At 44.2% G+C, this 26,842-nt stretch overlaps 1 protein-coding gene across 1 annotated transcript in view; it reads right to left on the bottom strand.

Moving 5' to 3' along the window:
- Positions 1-26,842, bottom strand: part of LOC132532690 (protein cordon-bleu-like) — a 93,389-nt gene that overhangs the window by 1,067 nt on the left and 65,480 nt on the right. Inside the window, exon 2 of the mRNA XM_060170996.1 lies at positions 3,355-3,555. Within this exon, the coding sequence (XP_060026979.1) occupies positions 3,355-3,555 (201 nt within the window). The remainder of the gene's footprint in view (positions 1-3,354; positions 3,556-26,842) is intronic.

Below are 26,842 nucleotides of genomic sequence, written 5' to 3'. Positions count from 1 at the left end.
GGGGAAAGCTTCATTAGTGGTGAAGCAGAGCTTCAGACGTTGTCTCTCTGTCTTGCTCCCTCTCTACCTCTCCTTCCCACCTCAGTTTTTCTCTCTGTCTCTATCCAATAGTAAATAAATAAAAATATATATTCTATATGTCACTAGTTCATTAAAAATAAACAAATTTTCATCATGTAACTGAAAGTTGGACCAAAGCAAAAATAAAAATGGTGAGTCAACCATAATATTGCCACTGATAAAACTGCACATCTGTTAACAACAGTTTTTTATTCCCATTTTTATTAGTGGTTTAATAACATTTTACAAAGCTATAAATTACAGGGACATAATTTATTTGTAAAATTATTTTACTTTATTTTGTTTTAAAGAGAGAGATGGGTGAGGGGAGAGAGGGACAGAGATAGAGAGATAGAAAAATACCAGAACACTGCTCAACTCTGGTTTATGGAGATACTGGAGATTGAACCCAGGTCCTCTGAGGCTCAAGCATGAGTCTTTTGCAGAACCATTATGCTGTTTCCCAGCTCAGGGATAGAGCCCCTTTCCACAACCAAAGTTCAGCTAACAACAGTTCTTAAAGCTACACTAATACATCATAGTTTTTAAATTTGGTCACCACTGGGGCTTCCAGACCAACTCTTTCAGATATAGATACCAACACCATAGCATCCTTCTCCCAGTGTGGTTCCAACCTGTGTCAGGTAGAGAAAAGCAGGCATGCTACAGGTGAGCCATCACTGGTCTCACACAGCATACTTCTCAAGTTACAAAGTTGGGCTGGCAAAATAGCTCACTTGGATAGTGTTTTGCTTTGCCAAGGGCATGACTTAGATTCAAGCCTGACCTCTTAAGGCACTGAAGGAAGCTTCAGTGTTGTGGTCTCTCTCTCTCTCTCTCTCTCTCTCTCTCAAAAATAAGTCATAAATGTAAGTGACTGTGGAAGGTAAGAGGCACGGGGTTGGGCAAAGCAAGTGTAGACAGTCAAATGGGGTAGACTTCTAATTATGAAATGGCATGGGATGTAATGCATAGCATGATGACTCTAATTAGTAACACCATACTTCACATTTGAAAATTGCTAAGCTAATAGATTCTAAAAGATCATCGCCACAAAGACTCTGTAGCTGTGTGGGCATAATGCTAACTAGACTTGCTGTGGTGGGCATTTCACAATATCTCTCCACAGAAAGATAGTATGTTGGTACACTTGAAACTAATATCATATGCCCACACTTCCTCAAGCTAAGGAAGAAAAGAGCTGAATATTTTATAGCATGTATTGTTCTCATTGTTCTCCTAAAATACTAGCTCCATTCATTCCTGTCTTAGTATTGTAAAAATACACTTTGTGCTTGATTTGTCAATGCAACACTCGTATAATAGTGTCAATAATAAAAACCATATATTAGTTTCAACTTAATATGCTCTTTCCTTTGACTGTAAAAATGTTTATTATACTGAGGTCCTGAAGGTTGTGCAGCAGTTCAAGCACTGGCCTGGCAAACATGGGCCCCATGCTCTTTATCAGGTTTAAGTGCACAATGATGCTCTGGTTCCCTCTCACTAGTAATAGTCATTTTGTTTTTAGTTTTTTAAATATTGTAATATACTTTAAAATGGTTAATTAGTGATTTAATATTGATTTACAAAATTATAAGATAACGGTATAGTTTCACACCATTACCACCACCAGAGTTCTGTATTCCCATTCCCTCCATTGGAAACTGCATTAGTTCTCCCAAGACAACAGATATAGGTTGATTATTATTCCTGTAGCTATATGTCTATATTTATATATACTTCCATGGTCCTGCTTTGTCTTTTTTCATAAGTCATATCTACTACATCTGAGTGACCTACGTCCCTTTTTTCCCCTCTTCTTTCTCAGGTCCTGATAGAATTGGGGTTAATAGTCCTTTAGTCATATTCCCCTTTGGAAGTATGAACCAAAATTTTTTATGGGGTGCAGAAGTGTAATAAACTTTTAAAAATGTATTTCATCTGATTAGTGATTTCTATAGTGACTTATAACAGAGATATCCCACACCTCACCCATCACCAAAGTTCTGTGCCCATCTCCCCCATCCCCAGGATAACTATTATAGTTCTTCCAAAATCTTAGAGACAAGTTAGCTAACTTTTGCTATTTTTTTGCAAGTTCATGGTTTGATTCTCTGTATTCTACATATGAAAGAAACCACCTGGAAGTTGTCTTTTACCTCCTTACAGTAAATAACCTTTTAAACCATTATAGACTGAGTTACTAGTAAGAACAGGAATGACCCAGAATGGATCAAACAATATAATTATATTTTAACAATCAGGAAACATAAAATTAAAATTTCTATCATCATAATCACTATATCACATATCATCATTATCTACAATATATCATATCTACAATATATCATTATCTACTATATATATTGTATAGTATATGTTGTATAGTGACATTATATGATAGTTAATTGACTCTCACAGATACTCTGAGGAAGGTGGGTTGTCCACTGTCCCATGCTGCCCTGGGTACTGAGGGAGTACAGGGGAACAGAGGTGACAAGGGCCACAGGTACATGAGGGCAGCACAGAACTAAGCCAGTGCAGGTGGGAACTGCAAGGCCCAAACCAGATTCTCTAACATGGAAAATCCTTGGATGGCATTGCAATCCTTCCTGTGCCCTTTAAGTGCCTTCATTTGGAAAACTTGTTTGCTACCTTCACACCTTCCTGCTCAGAGGTAAGGGTGAGTGGGCCTTTGCTCCCTAAGTGGGAGCTGCTCTGTGTGCCCAGTGGCTTCAGTGCACCGGGCAAGAGGTTGGGACTCAAGGGGCCAATCCCTTCTTTAAGGTGGTTTATAGGACTGAAGTGAGCAGTGAGCGGCACCCTACTTGCATCTGCCTCTCCTAAGGAGTATGGTGAGCTGCAAGGACCAGTTAGAAAAACCATCCCAATAAGAAAAACAAAATGAGGCAAACAATTATTTATATGTATATATAGGTGTAGTAGTTCTGCCAGTTGAATTCACATGTATAAGGACCTGGGTCCAAGCCCCTGCTCCCCACCTACGGGGGGGAGAGCTTCATGAGCAGAAAAGCAGGTCTCCAGGCATCTCTCTGTCTCTCCCCTTCATCTTCCCCTCCATTCTCTATATCTCTCTGCCCTGTCAAATATAAGACAAACTAAATAAAGCAGAAAAACCATTCCAGAGGAGACATTAGATGTCACCTAGTCCCAAACTTAAGGTCCCCCAGTCCCAGAGTCCAAAAGGACACCAGAGTCCAGAGCCCAAGGGCCTACTCTTAGCCTCCTTGGTGCTGTAGCCATCCCCTGCCAGCAGCACCCAGCACCCACCTGCCACTGACCACGCTTCTCTTCTCCAGCCCGCCAGGCAGCACCACTGTGATGTCCAGCATGTTGTTCCGCAGCTGCTCCTTCATGGAGAGCAGGCTCTGCTGGGAGCCCAGGGACCCATCTTGAGGCTTCAGCTGGCTGTGCACATTTGAGTGGGCAGGCTTCCTGGGAGGAGGTGGGGCACGAGCCTTCATCTTCCTCCTAAGAAATACAACAACAACACAAAGGATTGAATGGAATGGCAGCTCCTGCTAACCAGACTGCCTTTCAGCCCTTCCCTCTGAGTAATACCTTCTTGCATGACTTCAAGTCTCCTCAGAAATGCATTCTGAGTGACATGACCTTATTGGATGGAGACTGAACTACTTTCTGTCTATCCTCTTTGGGGGAGATGAAGATGGCAAGGTGTGAAAGAGAAAATACAAAAACACTCATTTAATTATATAAAATTAGTAGGGTGGAGGAGATAGCATAATGGTTATGCAAACACTCTCATGCCCGAGGCTCCAAGTTCCCAGGTTCTATCCCCTGCACCATCATAAGGCAGAGCTGAGAGGTGCTTTGGTAAATAAAAATATTAGTACTAGAGGGATAAAAAGGTCAGTAGATCAACACCACCAAAAATGCTTCACAAAAAAAAAAAAAGCAAAATAAGTGTTTCTTTCACAGGAGACACTCCTGGAAAGAGTAAACACTTCTTCATCCCCTGGCACTGACTTCACCATAGCTTTTTTTTTTTTTTTTAATCATTTTAATCATTTTATCGAGGGGTGAATGGCTTATAATGTAATCACTGCCACATTGGCAAATCACTCTCTTTTTCACTGGCTCATCTTTTTTTTGGGGGGGTGATTATGCTTTACAGTAAACAGTATATACACAGTGGAATACTACTCAGCTATTAGCAATGATGAAGTCACCCTCTTCACCTCATCTTGATGGAGTAGGAAGGAATCATGTGAAGTATGTGAAGTCTAAACTCTTTCTGGGAAAAAAGCCTGTCTGGGGAAAGCCCTTTCTGAATCACTGAGTAAGTGGAGTCTAGCACTGTCTGCCTCACCCAGGCTTACACTCCCACCTCAGCCCTGGACTAATGACCAGCACAGAGAACCCAGGGCCCAAGTGTCTGCAACACTGAGGGGGTGTGTGACTGCATCACAGATATCCATATGCCCAGCACCCTGACAAAGCTCCCTGAAAGGCAGGTGGCAAAGGGTACAGGTGACAGCACTTTTGCATAGGATTCTTTCTCTGCTTTCACCACCCTTCTGCCTGGCTGGGCTCTGAAGTCCCAGTTTACCCGTAGGAAGCTTCTAAACACCTGAAAATGAATCATCTATTGGGATGAACATTCTTAGAACTTATTTTATTTTCCAGATTATTCATAGAAGGAAAGTTACCTTAATTTTACTAAGTCATCATATATATATATGTATATATATATATATGTATATGTATATATATATATATCACTGTACCTACACTGAGAAAATATATATACACTTATTTGTATATGAAGATTTTATATAGACCCTGAATACTTTATAGTATTGACTGGAGTTACTAAGGAACAACATCTATGCTGACAATGACCTTAAGGAAGTGCATCTCATTCAGTCCTCAACATATTTTGCAGTTGAGCAAGCTGAATGTCCAAGAGTCCTACCACTTGCCTTTTAGAGCAGGGGTGTGTGTGTGTGGGGGGGGGTCTTGCTCCATCCACTCCCCTCCACCATCTCCTCCTGCCACATACTGGGGAGAAGTTCCTTAGAGGGAAAGCCTGAGTCCTGAACCAGTGTACATTCTGCAGAGCAAACTTTATGAGGGCAGAGTCACCCTAGAAAGAAGATGCTGGACATAGGGGCTGGGTGGTGGCACAACATGCCAAGTGGATACATTAGTGTGAAAGGACCAGGTTCAGTCCCGAAGTCCTCACCTGCAGAGGAAAGCTTCAAGAGTGGTGAAACAGTGTTGCAGCTCTCTCTCTCTCTCTCTCTCTCTCTTTCCCTCTCTCTCTTTATATATTTTTCTTTTAATCTCTATCTCCATCTCTATCTCCCCCTTTCCTCTCAATTTATCTATCCAAAAATACATAAATGATATATATTTTTTCAAAAGATGCTGGACACAACCCAAAGACACTAAGTGCTATATGTATGTAAATATATATGGAGAGAGAGAGAGAGAGAGAGAGAGAGGAGACCACAGCACTGAATCTTCTTTCAGTGCACAGGCTACAACATGGTTGTACATTTAACAAAGTAGTGAGCTACGTGAGTTATTCCAACAGCCTGTATAGTATAATTTGCCCACAAAATTATCTAACTACAGATGAATAAATAAATGAGAGGCAATTTCAATAAATTCTGGTAGTCTAGAACAGTGATATGTATGTCCTTACAGGTTAAAAAAAACACCAAGAGTCTATCATTTGTTAGGTCAAAATGTTTAACACAGATTCTATTTTTAGAAAGACAAGCTTCAAAATGTTTTAGGGAATTCTATTTTTAAGAGAAGTACACATTACAGCAACAGATCATAATATATATATATATATATGTAATATATGTCAGAACAGATTATATATATATCAGAACTATATATATATATATATATATATATATCAGAATAATGACCTCAGAGTGATGAATGGCATGACATTGATTTTGCTGTTTTACCTCTAGGAGTTTCTCTACATATCTTCCTACTAAAAGAGTTTGTTTAAAGGCGGGTGAGTTAGGGTTAGGGTGGGGGTGGGGGTGGGGTAGATGGCTCAGTGGCAAAGCACAAGCAATGCCAGCAAGAGGCCCTGCATCAGTCCCCAGTATCACATAGGATAGTTGTGGTACTCTAGTGTCTGGTTTGTCCCTGTCTTTCCCTTAAAAAAATAAAACAAAATGATGGAAAAACAGCTAATGAATTTCAGGTATGTCCACAAATTGTCTCCAATCACATTTCTACTTAAAACCAAACACAGGGCTCATGTTTGGGCCTTTGCCTCTACTGCTGTGACATAGAAATAATTTTTTTTCCTTGTTGAAAGAATTAAATGACCACTTTCATCCTTGAAGCAACACTGATGTGGTAGCATCACCTCTGCTTCACAGATAAGGAGTGGCCACAACTTGCCAAGACCACAGAGCCATAGAGTGAACATGAAACCCAATTTATCCGGCCCCAGAGTCTGAAATTTTCACCATTACATGCTTCAGCCTCCATGTGGAAGAGCAAATGTCACCCTACTGTGCACACGAAAAAGTCTAGACAACAGCTGGAGGGATGGCCCAAGGCTCCTGGTTCAGTCTTCAGCAAGTACCTGCCTTCCTTCTCTCTCTCCTGTTTCATGTGAAGTCTTTTTTCCCTCTCTTTCTCTCTCTCTCATGTAAAAATTAATTTTAGGGGACTAGTTGTGGCACACCTGGTTGAGTGCACACATAACCATGAACAAGGACCCAGGTTCAATTTCCTGGTCCCCACCCATACAGGTTGTCAAACAAGTCAAACTAGTATGCAGGTGTCTTTCTGTCTATCTATCCTTTCTCTCTCAACTTCTTTCTGTCCCATCTAATAAAAATTTTTAAAAAAGGAAGGAGTGGCCACCAAGAATGGTGGATTCATCATGTAGGCATGGAAACTAAGAAATAACCCTTAATGGTGGCAATAAAAATAAAATAAAATAAAAACTCATTTTTAAAAATAATAAGAAAAACCCAAACCCAAGGCTGAGGGAAATAGGTAATGGATCTGAGGCCTGAAGTCCAGTTCCTGACCTGCCCTTTTGCTATTAACATGACCTCGTAAAACTCCTTTCATAATGATGAATGTGTGTATAACACCATTCATTCTTTTGAAAATGAGCCAGCTTTATATGCATTTCCAGGTACTAATAAATCTAACTTAACTTCTCTTAGAAGGCATGGGGACAGTCAGGAGATGGCCACAGCACAGATTTACCACCCCAGATGGGGGGTTTTTGACTCATGCAGGGAACAATGTTACAGGGATGCTGGGGAGGTCAGATAAGGCGTCTGTGTGGGGTGTGTGTGTGTGTGTGTGTGTGTATCTGTGTATCTGTGTGTGTGTGTGTGTGTGTGTGTGTGTGTGTGTGTGTGTGTGTGTGTGTGTGTCTTTGGCCTCATGGACCTGTGACTCTATTGTTCCTGGGCTGGCTTTTTAATTTTTACTTCAGGTAGAGAGTGAGAAGACAGAGTGGGTGAGGGGAGAGACATCACAGCACCTCCCACCGTCCATGGAGCTTCCCAATAGAGCCTGTGATTGTATCTGGGATTTCATGCTTGGTGAAGTGTGTGCTCTTGGGGATGAGCTAATTCTAGCCCCATCTGTCTCTCATTCCCAGGCTCTGCACTAAGTAGAGAGAGCTGAGGACTCCACTGCTTTCTCTTTGTCTCCTGTTCCTTCTTTGTGAATCCACCCAAGGTGTCCCCCAGTGATGTGGGGCTGGGTACATGTGTTTGTGTAATCACAGACAATGCAAAAGTAGATGCCATGCAGGGAGACAGGCACCCTAATCTGCTCTTGAGGACGGGCATCACCTCCAGGGAAGGGGATCACAGTGTCCACAGCTCCTGTCATCCCAGCACAATAGTCTCAGTGGACCTCAGTCATGCCCTTGAGACTGAAAAGTCACCAAATGGCTTCCTTCTGGAAGGCCTGTGCAGGGACTTTGCAGTTACACTTCTCTGAGATGAACGGCCAAGGAGGCACTTCTTCCCGGGTGCAGAGTCCAGCTCCCGGTCCCCGATGGGCATGTGTTAGGCAGGTGCTGCCAGCTGGCAAAGGACACTGCCCTCTCTACAACATCCTGGGCAGGAAACAGGGATGAGTCACTAGTTCTCCAGCCCTCGTGGTTAAAAAGCAGGGTGTGTCCTGGACAGAACTATGTGTGCAATGAAAAGTACACAGAGCAAAGCATTTCTGGCATCTCAAAGGTGACTGGCCCCCAAATCCTCAGGTGTCCACTGTCTGACTGGCAGGGTATTGCCCACAATCCCTGAGTCCTCAAGGTACCACTGACAGTTGGGTTTCAGCCCTGCCTGCATTTGTACCCAGGTAGGAGGTCTACGTCTGATGGGATCACAAATCTGGCACCCCAAGGCCCAGTAGGGGCCAAGTCTAGGTCTTCATCAGGCAGCCTGATTATAAAACAATGGGAGTGGGGTGGGAGGTGGTGCACATGTCACCATAAGTAGGAATTGGGGTTTCAAGCCCTTGCTCCTGCTCCCCACCTACAGACAGGACACTTCACAGCTGGTTTTAAGGTATCTGTCTCTCTCCTTCTATTTCCATCTCCCCTCTCAAATTTTCTCTCTGTCCTATCAAATAAAATGGAAAGGAAAAATAAAAGGGAAAAAATGGCCACCAGGAGCTATGGATTTGTTGTACTGGAGCTGAGCCCTAATGATAAACCTAAAGGCAATATGGTAGGTAGGTTAATGGATGGATGGATGGAAGGAAGGATGGATGGATGGACAGATGGGTGGATGTCAGTGGGGTCAATGAAATGGTTCGCTTGGATAGTGAGATGCTTTGTCACATGCACAACCTAGGTTCAAGCTCAGACCCCTCTGCATTGCATTGCATTGCACTGAAGGAAGTTTTAATGCTATAGTCTTAGCCTCTCTTTCTCTCTCTCTCTCTCTTTGTCCCTGCCATTATGAAAAAAGGGGGTGTGGGAGACAGCTCTTTGGGTAGAGTACATACTTTGCCAAGAGCACATAGCCTTGCACCCTAATACCATGTGAGAGATGGCACGGTGCTGGGGAAAGCTCCACTGCTATAGTGCTCCTCGTTCTCAGTGAGATAGCAGACCAGAGTGATGAAACTCCACACAGGTGAAGTCCTGGCTCCGCAGGAAAGCAGACAAAACAAACAAAAACCAAGTGTCCACCTGACAGAGGAGGCCAGTCTCTGAGAGAGAAACATTCTGCGCATCCCTACTTCCCATGTCCCTGAGTTGTGTCCAAAGGGCACCCTGTGCTAGTTTCTTCCCTCCCTCCAGCCTCTAGCATTTTCTTAGGCTAGGTGAGCCTGTGCCAAATAATACCCCTAACAACAGATGCCTATTTACCATACAGGCCCCTGAGGTAGCAGGGAAACAGCTCTGCTTAAAGAGAATGCAGAGCCCCTGCCCCCCATCCTCTGAACCATGATGCTCTGTGAAACTGGCAGATGGGTCTGTTTTGCTCCAGCCAGAGGTGAGCACCGGGGCCTCTTCCCAATTCATTTTCAAACAGAGGTTAGCACCCTCACTGAAGGGGGTCAAAACATTGCTATGGGTAGGTCTGGCCTCAGGAATGCTTCACTTTCAGGGTCATCCTTATACTTCCTGCCAGCATCTGGGCACTCCTCCATGCTCACAGAAGGGGCAGACTAGGCTATGGGGCCTTCACTGGAGTCTCTGCATCCCTGCAGGGGCCAGAAAGATTCCTGGGTAGCCCTACACCTTGATCCATAACCCTACCTTGCTGCATCAATATCTGAGAAGCTTTGGTTTGCAAGGAACATCAAAGGAGGCAGGTAGGTGTAACAACATCTTAATTGTCGACACCATCTCACATATTTTTGCACACTTACTTCACTTCCTTCAGTCATGCCCTGTGTGTCTGAGGAGAGTGTCACCTACCAAGCAAACTCTAGGTGGCCCCTACAGCGCCCAGGGCCATCTGAGATTGAGAATAGCCTCAAATTACTCCTGGTGGGATCCTGGCTCCCAAAGGGAAATTGCTGTTAAACAGGTAATCACTTGAGTAAACACTTACAGCAAGAATGAAAGGAAACTATGAGCACTGGGAATGACAGGAAGTCCTATCTAAGCCTGTGACAGGATTCCAGTGTTGCCCAATTTCAGGTTTTAGGAGGTGACTTGTGAGCCGTGTTCTGAAAACCAGTAGGCGATAGTAAGGTCAAGGTGAGGACAGGGATTGTGCCCAGTAAGGAAGATCCCTCTGAGGGCGAGGAGGTGAGTAGGATATTGGAAAAGAGCTGGTAGCTTGGACTGAACTGAGCCGAAGGGCACATAGATAAGTATGAGGCTGAATGTGGGCAGAGATGGCAGGAAGGGGACCCTAAGTGCCCTACTGAGAGCCTGGAGACTTCCTTACAGTCTAGGAAGAGCAATCACAGAGTCTGTTCTCAAAGAATATGCTTGCATAGGTCTGCAAAACATGTTTGCACGTATACACCTCAGAATGTGCAGGTGAACATACTCACACAAATCACTTGGGGATGCAAACCCACATGCAATGGTAAGCATGAGTACAAAGGGACAAAGGATGAGAGAAGTCAAGAGGTGACACCATCATGGGCACCATGATGAGCAAGAAGAGGGACAGGGAGACAGACATAAGGAAGGATGCAGGGAATTTAGAAGCACATTCTAAGCAGTGTGTGACACAACTAGGTGAAGGAGGTTCAGTGAGGTTGGCATCAGCAGCAAATGAATGAAGTGGGGAGTGGGGACAAAGTGCTAGACTCCCTGTGGAAATACTGAACAGGAGCCACGCTCAGACAGCTGGAAAATGGGCAGTCTGTCACCCCCGGGAGAAGCTACACAGAAGTATCCATGCTCCCTCACAGCCTTTACTCCAGTGGAGTAGGGAGCCTGCCTCTAGCTGCCTCACATGGCCCCTGCATTTCCATTCTCCCCAGACCAAAGGGAGGCCAAGCAGGTGGAGAGAAAGCTAAGGAATGAGGCTGTGGGCATGGGGTCATGGTGGGATGCTTTCCCAAGACTGCAGGGACCACACAGCCTAATGCCCTCTTGACCAAAGCTCAGGGTCACTGCCAGGAAGAGGGGGAACAAAGTGTCTCTGAAGTACCCTTGCCCTGCAGCAGACAGACCTGGTTTCTTTGGGGGTACTGGTGTCAGAGCTGACTGCTCCTGTGAGTACAGGGTGGAACACTGCTGGTGAGAAAGCCATGGCTCTTCAAGCTAAAATGATGGACAGATTGAGAGGAGCATGGGACTCCAGGAACTCCTGCTCTTTGCCCAAAGGCTTGAACACAGCCAATCAATTGTGTGAACCAGTGCTTTCAAAAAAAAAAAAAAAAGGCACTATGATAAGCAGGAACACTATTTAAGTGAGAGGCTGCGACTCAGAGTTATCACTGGGGCTTGGTGCCTGCATGATGAATCTACCACTCCTGACAGCCATTTATCTTTTCTTATAGCTGATAGAATAGACAGAAATTGGTGAGTGTTGTGGGAGTAGACAGGGAAATAAAAAGAGAGAAACCTGCTTTACCACTTGTGAAGCATCCCGCCCCCCGCAGGTGGAATGGGGGCTCGAACCCAGGTCTTTGAATATGGTTCTATATGTGCTCTAGCAAGTGCACCATTGCCTGGCTTCCTTGTGTCATTGTCCTTTAAGAGATTCTGTACATTGCTCAATGTATCCATCATTCATTAGCCAGGTTGCTGCTGTTCATTCAAGTGATTTCAGATCATCCCCAATGGAACAGGCCAAACAGCTGGGAGCCTGGCAGCCACCCATCTCCCAGCTAAGAGCCAGAAGTGACCGGGCCACAGAGAATGTCACATGCTGGCAGCATCCTCTGGCCCGCACTGTCTAAGGAAGGTGAGTGTAGAGCCTGCTCTCCACCACTGGTCAGTTTGTCCTGGACCATCTGACCTCACACTACGGACACCTGTCTGTCTTCAAGAAGAGAAGTAAAGCCTCAAAGGGCAGGAGGACCACAGATTTCTAGGGCTGTGGGTCAGGGCTGCAGTGGTGATTCTGAGAATCTGGTGTGCCCTTGGCGCAGCTCTGAGCAGACGGGGCCACAGTAGAGGAAGGACCCCTGTCAAAATCATCGTAAAGCCTCTATGCCACCAACTCTCTCACCCTGTGACTCTGGGGAGCTGGACCCACTGAGACCACACCCTGGGCTATGGACTCCAGGGGGACCTGAAATCCACCCTGTACCCAGGCTCAAGCCCCAGAAAAATGCCTGCACACAGGGCCAGCGTGACCTAAGCAAGGAGGCTGTTCTGCAAAATGCATTTATTTAACTGGGTTGGGAAGACAGCATAATGGTTCTGCAGAAGAATTTCCTTCCTGAGGCTCTGAGGTCCCAGGTTCAAGCCCCAGAACCATCATCAGCCAGAGCTGAGCAGGGCTCCGGTCTTTCTCTCTGCATCTCTGTAGCATAAAAATAAATAAATACATAAAAATTTTAAATGCATTTAACCTACTGGGTAGGGCTTCTCTCTCTCTCTCTCTCTCTGTCTCTGTGTGTGTCTCTCTCTCTTTAAATAGGATGCAAATGATTTACAGTACAGTTATTGGCACATGGTTACAATTTCTCATCACATTATGATAGGTGTGTGCAACATACTCTCAACCCCAACTCAGGTCATTTTCTACCATTATGCACCAAGAGCCCATAGCCCCACCCCTCTCGACCTTCTCCCCATTCTCCTTCCCCAGAGTCCTTTGCTGTGCTGAAATACATCACAGCATAAGTTTTACTATGTGTTTCCCTTTTCTGTTCTTGTTTCTTAAATTCTTCTGCCCATGAGTGAGATCATCCCATATTCATCCTTCTCTATCTGACTGATCTCACTTAACATGGTTCCTTCATGTTCCATCCAATATGAGATGAAGAAATTGACTTCATTTAAGATACAGCCACAAGTCTCTAAGGAAGTTCAGTGAAAGTGCAAAGAATAGATTGATTTGACTAATAGAAGCAGAGACACTAGAATGAGAAGGGGCCCTTCACAAATCCCTTACATGGAAACATATATACAGATATAGATAGATACAGATATAAAGTCAACCCATATCTATGACCCTGGGAGAAATACTGCAGTTTCCAACAGAGGGGATGGAGACACAGTACTCTGGAGGTGGGAATGGTGTGGAATTATAACCCCATCTTTATAATTTTGTAAATCAATATTAAATCACTAATAATTTTTTAAAAAAGAAAGAAAAAAGGTCCCATATACAGAGGGAACACTGTGAAGGGAATGGGAAGCTGTTCTTCCTTCCACCAGGCAGGTCAAGGGATGGGCAGAGACAGGCTTTTTCATTGGAACCCAGAAGGAGAGTGGCCAGAGAGCTCTGGAATAATTTCTTTGGAACCAGAGTCCTGCTCAGCTCTGGCTTAAAGTGGTGCTAGGGATTGAACTTGGGACCTGGAGTCTCAAGCATGATAGTCTTTCACAAGCCTATTATGCTGTCTCCCCAGCCCTCCTGGGATTTCTATAGGCTACTCTCCACTGACTCAAAAGTTCTCAAAAGTTCTACACAGAGCAGCCACTTTTAATTGTTCAGCTGTAATTATCAAGCCCTTGCTCAGCACCCTGCGTACCTGTGCTTGAGCTTTTAACCATACTATGTGCACTTAACCGGGTATGCCACTGTCTGGACCCCCTTATTTATTTATTTATTTATTTATTTATTGCCTCCAGGGTTATCTGCATTTTTAATCAATTACACACAGTGAGGAGATCCCTCAGGCTTAGAGCAGACACACGTGGACACCCACCATCCTGGTACTATCCCTCCTGAGCCTCCAAGGTCCAGGTTCAATTCTCCACACCAATATAAGCCAAAGTCAGTGCTCTGATTAAAAAAAGAAGAACAACACCACCAACAACAACAATAAAAAACCCTTAATACAAGAATTTTGCTGTCAGAATCTCACCCCCTCCCACACAGTCCCACCTCCACTTGAAAATGGGTTTCCCTCTCTGCCACATGTATTTCCATGCTCCTCAGAAAGCCCTTCCTCAAACTCCCAACAAAGGCCTACTCTTCTGCAGAGCATCCTGCTGTTTTGTTTTCCTTTTTGTTTTCTCCCCCACATATAGGTTGGTTCCTCTGAATTTGCAATCACAAGTTTCTGTTTGGCTGGTTGTGGCCTGTTTTGATGCCGGATTTAAAAACCGCAAGAGAACAAGGACTAAGACTTTTCTTTTCTTCCCCCCTCCAAAGGCAGTAATGAAGTAACTGAGTTACTGTGAGTGAGAGAGCATAGTCCTATTGGGAGTCAGTGGTCAATTTCCAGCAAGCAAGTGAAAAAGTGGGAACCCAAGTCAAGCCCCCAGAGGACAGCAGAGTGCTCCTGGGGCCAGACATGACAGACTAATGGGGTGCATGAGACTAATGGAACCGGCCCCATCTCCATCTAAAGCATCCTAAGTCTACAAGCCCAGCAATAGTACAGTTCTCTCTCTCTCTCTCTCTCTCTCTCTTTCCCCTCTCTCCCTCCCTCCCCTCTCCCCCTCTCTCTTTTTAGTTGATAGGACAGAGAGAAACTGAGAGAGAATGGAGAAAAAGAGTGAGAGGGACACCTGCAGACCTGTTTCACTGCTCCTGGAGCTTCTCCCCTGCAGGAGAGGAGCAGGGGCCCAAGCCCCAGTCCTTGCTCATGGTAACATATGCACTCAACCTGGTGTGCCACTGTCCAGTCCCTAGTCCCAGTTCTCATTTTGGAAACTCTTACAGGCCAGCCCTGGTACAAATACTTTACCTCTAGCCAAGCCTCCCATCTTCCCATGACAGGTCCCCACCTATCATTCTACAGACACAGTAACTGAAGCCCAGACAGGTCGGGCACTCTCCTAGGATCCACACAGCTCGGGAGACAGGAAAACCAACAGAGGCCCTTCCAGGTCTAGGACACTCCCTGAGACATCAGGCACCACTGCCTACTCCATCAATACTGCTTAAAACAAAACCACGTCATCTTGGATGAAGCTTGAAGGAATTGTGTGAAGTGAGATAACCAGAAAGAGAAGAATGAATATAAGATGATCTCACTCATGGTCAGAAGTAAAGAAATGAGAACAGAAGAATAAACACAATGCACAACTTGGACTGGGTTTGGTGTACTGCACCAAAGCAAATGACTCTGGGGTGGGGGTAAGGGAGCTTTCAGATCCTGGTTCATGATGGTGGAGAAGGATCTAAGCTGGGGTGAGAGTGTTTGCAGAAAACTGAGAAATTTTACATGTGTACCAACAACTGGATTTACTGTTTACGGTAAGCCATTAACCCCCCCAATAAAAAATTAAAAGATAAAAAAGCAAAAAAAAACCACTGGGCTCTTAGCAGGCTACCTTGAAGCACCAGTCCTGGGTTCTGGAATGATGCTTGCTTCCTGAGGCTGAGGCATGAGGAGGAGAGGGGCCAGGCAGCAGCCCTGAGTGAGGGTTACTGGCACACAGAGCAAAAGACATGCCTTTTTCTGAGATGTGGGGTCCCGGTGAGCTCTGTTTGAAGCTGGGCTAGAATTTCACTCTGAGCAGAAGAGTCCTCAGGTTCATGCCCATTACAGGACAGAGAAAGAGGTAGTATCATGGGGAGGGGGGATGTGGCAGCTGTCATAGGGAGGGGGAGGTGGCAGATGCTGTTCAGAGCCATGCAGGTGGGGGTTGGGCCAGGATAATCTCAGTGCACAATTCTCCAGGGATCTTGGGGGCTTCAGAATCAGGGGATCCTTCAAGGGTCCTCTCTCATGTGCCCTGGAACCTGCAAATGGCAGTGAAGGGTGGCCTGAATCTCCCAAAACTAGGGCAAGACTGTTATATTGTTATTTTATCATTTTAATGGGAGATGCAGAGAGAAAGACCAAAGCCCTGCTCAGCTCTGGCATAGGGTGGTGATGGGGCTTGAACCTGGGACTTCAGAGTCTTAGACATGAAAGCCTTTTACAGAACCACTATGCTATCTCCCAGTCCAGTCATTATTATTCTTAATTTTAATATTTTTATTTACTTAGGACAGAAACAGATGAAGGTTGAGAGGGAAGAGGCAGAAAGAGAGGGAGAAAGAGAGACACTTAAAGCACTATTTCACCATTCATGAAGTTTCCCTACTTCAGGTGGGGACCAGAGACTTGAATCTGGGTCCTTGCACACTGTAATATGTACACTTAAACAGATGTGCCACCGTGCATACCCTAATTATTATTATTATTATTATTATTAATATTATTGAAGACAAGAATTCCTAGGGGCCAGGTGCTGGCACACCTAGTTAAGTTTACAAGGACCTAAGTTCAAGCCCCCACTCCTCATCTGCAGGGGGAAAGTTTCATGAACGATAAAAAAGTGTTGCAAGTATCTCTTCCTTTCTCTCCATCTCTATCTCCTCTTCCCTTCTCAGTTTCTCTCTGTCCTATGAAATAGAAAGAAAAGGCACCAAGCCCCAGTCATAACCCTGATGGGAGGAAAAAATAAAGACAAGAATTTCTTCTAAAAATGGAGAAATGAGAATACTCCTGATTATTTATTCAGTCTTTGCATTAGTAAAAATTAAAACTTGGGCTGGAGAAAGAGCATAATAGTTATGCAGAAGATGATCATGCCTGAGGCTCTGAGTTCCCAGGTTTGATATCCAGCACCACCATAAGCCAGAGGTATCTGTACCTATCATTTTCATTAAAATAAACAGATAAAACTGAAAGCAAGAGATATATTCAGTAGAAAATTCAGACAAAAAATTTTTTAAAATAAGTATCCACAGAACTCCCAAATGAAAGGGTTGTCGGTAAGCTGCAACTTGCAAGAGAACAAGGGCTGAAAGACACTATCACATCCATCAGACCATTCATGTAACCAGGATTAAGGAGGCAGATCTCCCTATAAAACTGCATTTTAGAACAATGGAGAGGCACATGTCTCTTTGCAAGTCTGTCCCCAAACACCCTTTCAAAGCTGCAAAAGCTTCTGCCGGGCCCTGGTGATATGCTCTGGTGTCAGGAAAAGACCTAAGTTAAAATCTAATGAAGAGCTGAGCAATAAAAACAGAAAGAGGAAAGACAAAGCAAAACTTGGACTAGATTTGTTGTACTGCACCAAAGTAAAGGACTGTGGGGCTGTGGGGAGCGAGGGAATTTCAGGTCCTAGTGCAGCATAGTGGAAGAGTATCTATGCTGGGGAGGGGGGTGTGAAAATGTTTTTCAGAAAACTGAGAAATTTTACACACATACCAAAAATTGTATTTACTGTAAACCATTATTCATCCCCCAATAAAAATAAACCATCTAGTTAAAAGGTTGCCAGACTCCACATCCCCCAGCAAATGGATTTATGTGGACAAGTTACTGAAACCTGAAAGTCTAAGTTCTCCTAAGAAATATACAGAGATGTCAGTGCTTGTCTGATGGGGTTAACAAGAGGATTAAATGAGACTCTTTCTGCAGCACTGGTAATTGCTACAATTAATTTCACCATTATTAGTACATTTACTCATGTCTCTCTGAGGAGAGAGAAGTTAATACCTCAAGACGCCCAATAAAAGCTCATTCATGAAACAAGCACATTCAAAACTGAAATCGTACTCACAGTAAAAATTCAAAACAAGAAATCCTACTCACAAAAGAATTTCACAGTTTTTGACCTGGGTTTGGGGAAGCTTTCGGTAGTAATTGGACATAAAAAGATTAGCTTTCTTGATAAGATTCTCAAAGAACATAATCACAGAAGCTATCCATAACACTGAACTCCAAAACGCGGGGGCCTAGATTTGTGGGAACCCTGATATCACAACACATATCAAATAGAGATTCCAAGAGGTGCATTTGAGAGCTGGATCCCACAGCTATTACTCCAACACAGAAAGGAAAGAGAGACCTAAAGGTAGGGATCACTTAGCAACTAGCAAATGCTCCATGAGGAAGCCTAGCAGAGCAGACCTGGCTGCCAGTATCAGATGAAAATAAGAGCACATTGTTGTACCTTACAGAGAAAGGCCTTTCCTTCCAAAAAAAAATAATAATAAGGGGGGAGCCTCTTTACTGGGCTCTGAGCATCCTGAACAACCAAAAATGAAGCAGATCAGAGAAGAGGAGGAAACTTACTGGTTCCCAAACCACCTGGCAATGCTTGCATACATCCCAGCCCTGTGGACCCTGTAACCTTCTGAGCTCCCAGCTCCACTCCCAAGGCAGCTCTGTTTCCCAGCCAGTGCAGTCCCCAGAAGAAGAGAGAGCAAACCTTTCCTAGAGGTTCCTGGACAGGCAATGCAGAGGTGGTGAAACAGAGCCTTGAGAAGCTCCGAGGCCTCTGATCCAACCCAGCCTAGTGACTTATTAATCAAGGTGCCATCTGATGCAGGCTTTCCCCAGAGCAAGCCCACAGGAGCTGATGCTGTCACTGCCAACAAGGAAAATCCTCTCAGGGAATCACCAGCAGCTGTTCTAAGTCACAGACCTCCTAAAGCTAGAAGATGACCTTTAAAAATTATTAGTGACTTAATATTGATTCACAAAATTATAAGATAAGAGGGGTATAATTCCACACTTCCCACCACCAGAGTTGTGTGTCCCATTCCCTCCATTGGAAACTGCAGTAGTTCTTCCAAGGTCACAGATATAGGTTGACTATTATTTCTATAATGGTCTATATTTATATATATTTGCCTCCCCCACCCATAGTTCTGCCTTCTCTTCCTTTCTAAGTCATACATACACCTATTACTACTTCTGAATAAACTTTTCTTTTTTTAAAAAAAAATCAAGATAGGAGAGTATCTTTTGCAAAACTTTTTTCCTTTTCTTATTTTCCTTCTGATTTATTTAATGAATAGAGACAGAGAGAAAATGAGAGGGAAAGGGAAGACAGAGAGACCTGCTTCATCACCCACTGCAGGTGGGGATATGAGGTTTGAAACCAGGGTCCTTGTGTACTGTAATGGGTCTGTTCTTCCAGATGCACTACAGAAAATAAACCTTTGAAAGAAAATGACACTGGACAAGGGCAGTGAAGTTTTATCTTTCATGAGGAAGCTAAGGCAAAAATCTGTTTCTTTCTGGCCAAGTGCATCCCACGAAGCTGGCTGGTGAGGACCAAGTAGTTTCTCTTCAAGGAGAAAGTCTCCTGGACATGACTCACCAACCTCCTGCATACCTTTCAGCCTCAGCGGAATGCTATGAAGCATTCTTCCCATCACCCAGGTGTGACTTAGCACCTTCTTTTCCTCAAGGAATTTTCCTTCCTTTCTCCCCTTGGCAAAAACAAAAAACAAACAAACAAAAAAAACCTCAATCTTTTACAGACAGTCTCCAGGTAAGAGTGTGGTTTTGTAATCTTGAAGGCCATACTCTGTTTCTGTATGTATCACTGCCCCCCGGATCACTAACAGTGCTGCTAAACAGATCAACACACACAGGCAGACATGACAATGGGTCTGATGTTCTCTCAGTTCACCTGCATGCCAGGGAACTTAGAGGCCTGTGAGAGCACAGCAGTTTGTGGGGTGGAGGCAGGGCAGCATGGTCCTTGAGCCCCTGTGAAAACTACAGTGACAGTTGAGTCCCTGTCTCCATGGATGGCAGCCCCAAACTTCTAGTTGACCTCCCTCCTCAGCTGAGGAGGCCTGGCCAACATGGGTGCAGGGGGCAGGTGATGACACACCCAGTAGAGCACATATGTCACCAGGCACAAGGACCCAGGTTCAAGCCCTTGCTCCCCACCAAAAGAGATGTTTCACAAGCAGCTGAGCAGTGCTGCAAGAGTCTCTCATTCTCTATCTCTCTGCTCCTCCCTCCTTAGTTATTAAAAATAATAAAGAAATAAAATGTCCATCAAGAGCAGTGGTGGTATTGGGTGGTGAAGCTGTGCAGGCATTGAACACCACTTATGAGTCTGTTGACACAAAAATAAATAATAAAAACATAGTCCATATGCTAGAGAAGCTCCCACAATTCTTCACTGGGAGAAACCAACCCTCTCACATCTTCTCTTGAGCATATTAAAGAGAATACAAAAGACCAATAAGGGATTACTACTGAGCTATGAAAAATGGTGAATTCACCTTCTTCACCTCATCTTGAATGGAGCTTGAAGGAATCATGATAAGTGTGAAAAGCCAAAAAGATAAGGATGAATATGGGATGACATCACTCATGGACAGAAATTGAGAAATAATAACAGAAGGGGAAATACAAGGCAGAACCTGGACTGGGTTTGGTGTATTGCATCAAAGCAAAGGACTGGGGGGGGGGTTAGGGTTCAAGTCCTATTGCATGATAGTGGAGGAAGACTTAGGTGGGGGCTGAGAGGGCAAGGCGTATTGCAGAAAACTCTCATGGAGAGAGACAGAGAGATACCTGCAGCCCTGCTACACCACTGGTGAAGCATTCCCCCTGCAGGTGGGAACTGGAGGCTTGAACCCAGGCTCTTGCACATGCTACTATGCACTTAACCAATTGCATATCCACCCAGCCCTGGCTCTAAATTTTTATTTGTACATGAGGTATCCAAACCTCCCAAAGAAAATAACAACTAGATATTTTTCTGCATTTTTCCAAAGCTTCTTCCTGGGCCACTTGGTCCTTAGTATCCATATCCTATGAGACTCTCAGTGTGTGAATATACTGATTAAGGCATTAAATAATAATTACAGAAATGGCCAGAGGTGAATTACACAAAACCTCATGACACAGTGGTAAATAGTCTATTACACAGGAGGAATAAAGGAGATTAAATACAAATAGCAATTAAGTTCTTAACTACACCAAAGTAAAACTTCACAAATATTAAGTAAAAGTAAATTCTTTATCAGTTAACCACAGTGGAGGAGGGATTTCTAGTAAACACCCTCATTATTTGCAGGGATCTAAAACTTGTTGGTTTTACACAAATGCTCCAAAAGACATGATGGTCAAATTGGCAGTTTTAGCTAAAAAAATGTACATGTAATGGAGCAGTTTGCCTCCCAGTTCACTTAACGAACTAGTAAAAGCCAAGAGAAATCAGTAAGTCTCCCTCCCACAAGCAAAACCAAGAAGTCCAGCTAAGGAAGGCCTGCAAGTGGAAGGGACAGGGACTTGCTCTCCAAGAGCTGCAGGTTGTTTTTCCTTCCATGGGGAAAAATAAAAGAGCAGGGACATATCAAGTTTCCCCACCTCCCCAGTCAAGTGTAGGGGAGAAGAAAAGAGAAGGAAACTAAGTGGGAATCCAAAGATAAAAATTGCCAAGCAATAAGTTAGATAGGATGCCCCACACTGAAATGCACCCTGCTGCCAGCTGATAAGCGCATTCTATTTCTATTTACTTTTGTAAATAACTGAAAGGCAGTGAAATCTGACCAGCTAGAGCTCATTGAGGCCAGGAACTGATTGGAAAGGACAGAGTTCAGAACATTTCTAAGGAACATGAACCCTATTCCCTCCATTCTAGGCCACAGAAGTATAAGGATCTTGATTCAGCAAAAGGACCATATGGGGGCCGGGCTGGGCCAGGCAGTGACACACTGGACTGAGTACAGACATCACCATACATACAATCCCCCAGACCCCACCTCCAGAGGAGAAGCTTCATAACTGGTGAAGCAGAACTGTAGGTGTCTTTCTATATCTCTCCTTTCCATCTATTCCTAGATTTCTCTGCTTTTATCCAATAAATAAAATTTGAAAGAGAGAGAGAACCATCCACTCCATCCATTGCCTGATATTTCCCAGAAAACACACACACACACAGAGAGAGAGAGAGAAGAGAGAGAGAGAGAGAGAGAGAGAGAGAGAGACGGAGAACCATCCACTCCATCCATTGCCTGATATTTTGCAGAAGACATCACATTTCTGGACCAGCCTTTTCCTGACTTCATGCATGAAGTTCTTGGGATCAAGAGTGTGCATAATTGCTATAAAAACATCTGCCTCAGATGCAGTCACTTCACAATGATTTCTATTTCTAGTAATAAACAGAAACTTTACCACCTCCAATAATGGGAAATGGCACTTCATTTAGGCCAAAGTTATTCTATAATCAGACACTTTCAGCAAAATAGTAGTGAGGAGTGGAGACATGAGAACACACAAATAGTGATAGGGACACTTTGTGGTTTGAGCTGAGTGTCCTGGTGCCTTTAATTCTCCAGTGAAAATATGACACTTGATAACTCTTCTGTAAACTGTTTCTCAAAATAGGGCCTGGGCCTCAGAACAGTTCTCTGGACTGGAGAAACTTGAGCTGGGTGGTTCCCATGATCCTACTAGAAGAATAGCCTCTCCAGACCTGCCCACGATTCACCTTCAAACCTGCTGCCCACCCACAGGCTCTGAACTTCAGCAAAGCCAAGATCACACTGAAAATTGAGGACTGGACAGGGGACATGGGAGGTGACCTGGTGGTTAAGGCAAGGGCAGGAGGAGTGCAGGTCCTCTGAGTACTGATCCAGACAAAGAAATGAACCAGACCTAGGGTCTGTTACCTTATGGGAAAGAAAAGGAGGGAAAGGAGGAAAAGAAGGAGAGGGAAAAGAGAAGGGGAAGGGGAAAGGAAAAAAGAAAAGAAAGAGGAAAGGGAGAGGGGAAGAAGGAAAGAGGGAAAAGAAGAAGGGGAAAGAGGAAGAAGAAGGAAGGGAAGGGAAGAGAGATGAAAGAAGGGGAAAGAGGAAAAGGAGGGAAGAGAAAGGGAAAGGGGGAGGGAAAGGGAAAGGGCAAAGAGGAAAGAAAAGGGTAAAGAGAAGGGAAGGAAAGAGAAAGAAAAATAATGGGATGAACAGTAAAAGGGATAACAGGAAAGATGGAGGGAGAAGGGTGTGGAGGAGGAAGGGGGGATATGAGAAGTGAAGAGAAGAATGGCTGGGGGTGGGGAGAGGATGGTTATGTCACTGAAGCCTAATCTCCCAGCATTCATGTCCTATCCCCCAAGGTATCTATATCTTGGACCCTACTGTTGGCTGTCTACCCCCAAACAGTTCATAAAATAGTTTTCAGATGTCTGTGATTTCTGGGGGGTACAGTTATACCACTTCAGCCCAAAGTCAAACATCTGAAACAGAATAGGTTATCTAATTTCTGGAAGCTTCCCCTTTGTCTTTGACTCAGCTTCCAATCCTCTCATGCTATGCCAAATCCCCAAACCCAGATCCTAGTCTGGAAGGGGCTACAGTTCATACGGTTCTAGGATCCTATTTAGGAGGCAGAAATGGTCCATCCCACCTACTTCAAAACCAAATGTGTTGTAGTTTGATTAGACACAACTATAGAAGCCACCGCCTCCCTAAGCATCACCAAAACAAACAACAACAAACAAGCAACAACAACAAAGCAGAAACTTTGTGGTCTTCTCCCTCAATGGGAAGCAGTTCTGTCCATAAATAAGCTTCTTCCTCTTGCATATGCTGGGTCTAGTCTCCTTACAAAAGGAAGCAGAGCCTCTTGAGATGCCAAGGTGCCAGTGTCTCTGGCTTTTGACAGCCACTCAGTCAGAACTGCCACCCAGACTGATCTAAAGTGGTGGCTCAGAGGTCCCTGGGTGAGAGGTGGAAATCTAGAATAAACCCACTTCCAGTTCCCAGGTAACAGAAATGTGTAGTCAGTATCCTGAGATGAATGAAGAATTCAGACATGGAGGAATTGAGGTGCAGGCTGGGGAGACAGCATAACGATTCTGCAAAAGGCTCCCATACCTGAGGCTCTGAGGTCCCAGGTTCAATCCTCAGCACCACCATCAGCAGAGCTGAACAGTGCTCTGGTCCGGTCTCTCTCTCTCTCTCTCTCTCTCTCTCATTACTATAAAATAGGAGAGAGAGGAGAGATTGAGGCACCATAGGTGCGAACTAGAAAGAAGAGATCTGCTGACCAGCACAAAAGAGATGAACTCTTCCAGCTGAGATACACCCCCAACAATTTGACTCACTGCACTAATGAGAAGGGGGCTTCTAGGCAGAGGCAAAGAGGGTGCACTGAGCTCCTGAAGTCTCAACACAGGACACTTCTATGTTCTCCTCCTGCTGAACATAGTTTGGAATGAACTGAGAAGTGAATAAATGGTGCTGGACTGATAGCTCACATGAACATACTCTGGCCCCAGCTCTGACTCCCTGGGAAACTGAAACTCTAGGCAGCTCATGAGAAAGCAAGGGGCATCACCCCAGTCCCGGTGGGCTCTGTCTTTTGCTGTCCCTCTGCAGCTCAGATTCCTCACTTGTAAAGAGAAACAGGAATACCAGCTCCCAGATGGGGTGCACAGAATACAAAACAGAGTGGCAAAGGCATCTGGCATATAGACGTGCTCAGAGCAAGATGAGGTGGCAGCAGGAGTCTGTGCAAACCCACCTGCCACCTGTCCCCTGTCTCTCCCAGCTCTGCAGTTGGCTGAGTCATCACAAGTCCTCCAGAGCAGGACTTAGGATGATGCATTGTTCCTCTTGAAGTCTGATCTTTCCAGTTCTGCGTGGGGTTCACTGTCTTGTCCACAGGAGCTTAAGCCTGAGTCATAACCTTTGGCTGGGCTGGTGGCTGCTCTCCACTGTCCCTCTTGCTTGCGTTTTGCTTTTCTCAGATTGACACAGAAATCATAAAGCAAAACGCTCAACTCAAGGCCTGGTGCCTGCAAGCTCTTTATTGCTCATAAGCCATGGAACATGCATCCCTGAATTCCACATCCACCAGTCAGCCAGTCTCCAAGGACCTTGAGCCTTCCTCTACCTGACTCTCAGCCCAGCCACATGGAACTCTACAGTGACTTCTACAGGTTAAAACAGTTTACCTCTTCTATTTTTTTAGATCACTTTATTCAAAGGTTAAGGGTTTATGGTACAGCTGCTGACACACCTCCCTGCGATAATGTCTGCAAAGTACTCTCACCCACAGCAAAGGTCCTCTTCATCCCCACTGCTCCCATGCCTCCCAAGAATCTTTTGTTGTGGTACAATACACCCAAGAAGTACACCTTTTGCATTGTTCTTTCTTTTGCTGTCCTTGTTTCTTAAGTTCCCCACATAGGAGAGACCATCTGGCATTCATCATTCTCTTTTGGCTTTATCTCACTTAACGTGATGCCTTCAAGTTCTAGCCAAAGATGAAGCAAAAGAGATTACTTCATTTTAAATAGCTTTATTTTAAATAGTTTTCGAATCTATTAAGAGAATGTATTTCAGATTTTTAAAAAGTACACTTATCTACATCTCTGTAATAATTTCCCACAGACAATATTTCCCCTTATGTTTAACAGAAAGGCACATGGAAATTTAACAACAACAACAACAAAAAACCCCACAAAATATGAATAGCAATAGTGTTATTTTTTTTCAGTCAAAATACTTCTAAAAAAATAAGTCAACTGACAGTATCAGACTGCATGACTAAGGTCACTGCTTTGATCTACAGTACCCTATAGTACTGTATATACTAAAGAGATACTCTTATTCCTCTCTTTCTCTCTCTCTCTCTCTCTCTCTGTCTTATGTGAAACTCTTTCTATATCTAGACAGACAGAAAGACAAACTTACTTGTAGGTCTTACTAATCTCAAATACACAAGGAGATCAATCAGGTCTCTCCATCAAAAATATATTTTAACCACTAAAATTTAGAGTTGGCAGTGACAAATTATACCACATGTTGGCACTCTATTTTGCCTCAAATTTTGCACTATATTTTGCCTCTAGCCTTTGAATCTTAATGTGGCACTTCTGAAAAATACGGAGCTTCTGTCATATTTTCTTCCTTTTAGGATAATCAGAAAATAATAAAATCTTGACAGTGGCATTCCAAGAGGTGCCTCTATTTCAGAAAATGAATATTAGCCGGGAAAAGAGGAGGTACACAAGAACAGAGTAATATAACAATGTAATGTATCGAATTGTCTCCCTAATGATATGAAATGTAATGCAGTCTTGCATGAATAATATTTACAATTCTGTTTAGAATTGTATACTAATCATTATACCATATATGTTGTGTATAATATAATATGTAGTAAGATGCTCTATATTACATCGCTTTATATATAATAGTTTATAATTATCACAGAGGTGAGACTGATAGTTACATGGTGTTTAGATATGGCCAGATCTCCAGGCAGGATCTACATTCTTGAAGCTCTAGGGCTCATCTAGTGTTTGAAACCTCAGGATGGCCCCACTTGGCCTGGGTGAAGGGTGATGTCACAGGAGGCTTTGCTGACATCTCGGGCCCCTAGGCTGACCCCTGCCCTCCTATCCCCCGCCCTAGTATCATAGGGGAGAAGGAAGTCATACCCAACTTGACCCTGGGGCTGAAGGCACTGAGTTGTTGATGGTGGTGACCCAGGGTAGACTCCAGGCTGGTTGTCAGACACCTGTCAGAGGGCTGAGTCCACACACACAGTGTTGCTGGCCAGTGGTTCTGGGAGTCTCCTCTGGTCTCAAGAAGCCTTTACAATGTTCGTGTGGTTTTACCAGACTGGATGTGGTTCTATTGTTAGGTCTGTTTAAGGAAAGCAACTCCTCCCCCTGCTCCCTATAGCCAGCCAGGAAAATAGGGCCAGAGCAGCCTGAAGCCCAGTATGTCTGCATATCCTGCCCCAGTGCTTCCTCCCTGACTGCAGAGGCCATAACATGCAGATGGAGGCAGATGTGAGTACCTGGAGACAAAGCCTGGAACACATCCTCTGAGGGTTCCTGGCATCCTGGCAACCCCAGAAGGGACTATGAAGCCTGGAAGAACAGGAAGCTCCCTTTACCAGTCTTAGTCTCTCTCTCTCTCTCTCTCTCTCTCTCTCTCTTTCTCTCTCCCTCTCC

This window comes from Erinaceus europaeus, chromosome 14 (assembly GCF_950295315.1).
Source record: "Erinaceus europaeus chromosome 14, mEriEur2.1, whole genome shotgun sequence".
Lineage (NCBI taxonomy): Eukaryota > Metazoa > Chordata > Mammalia > Eulipotyphla > Erinaceidae > Erinaceus > Erinaceus europaeus.
The sequence above is the reverse complement of the archived record's forward strand: the minus strand, read 5'-3'. Positions and strand labels throughout refer to the sequence as shown.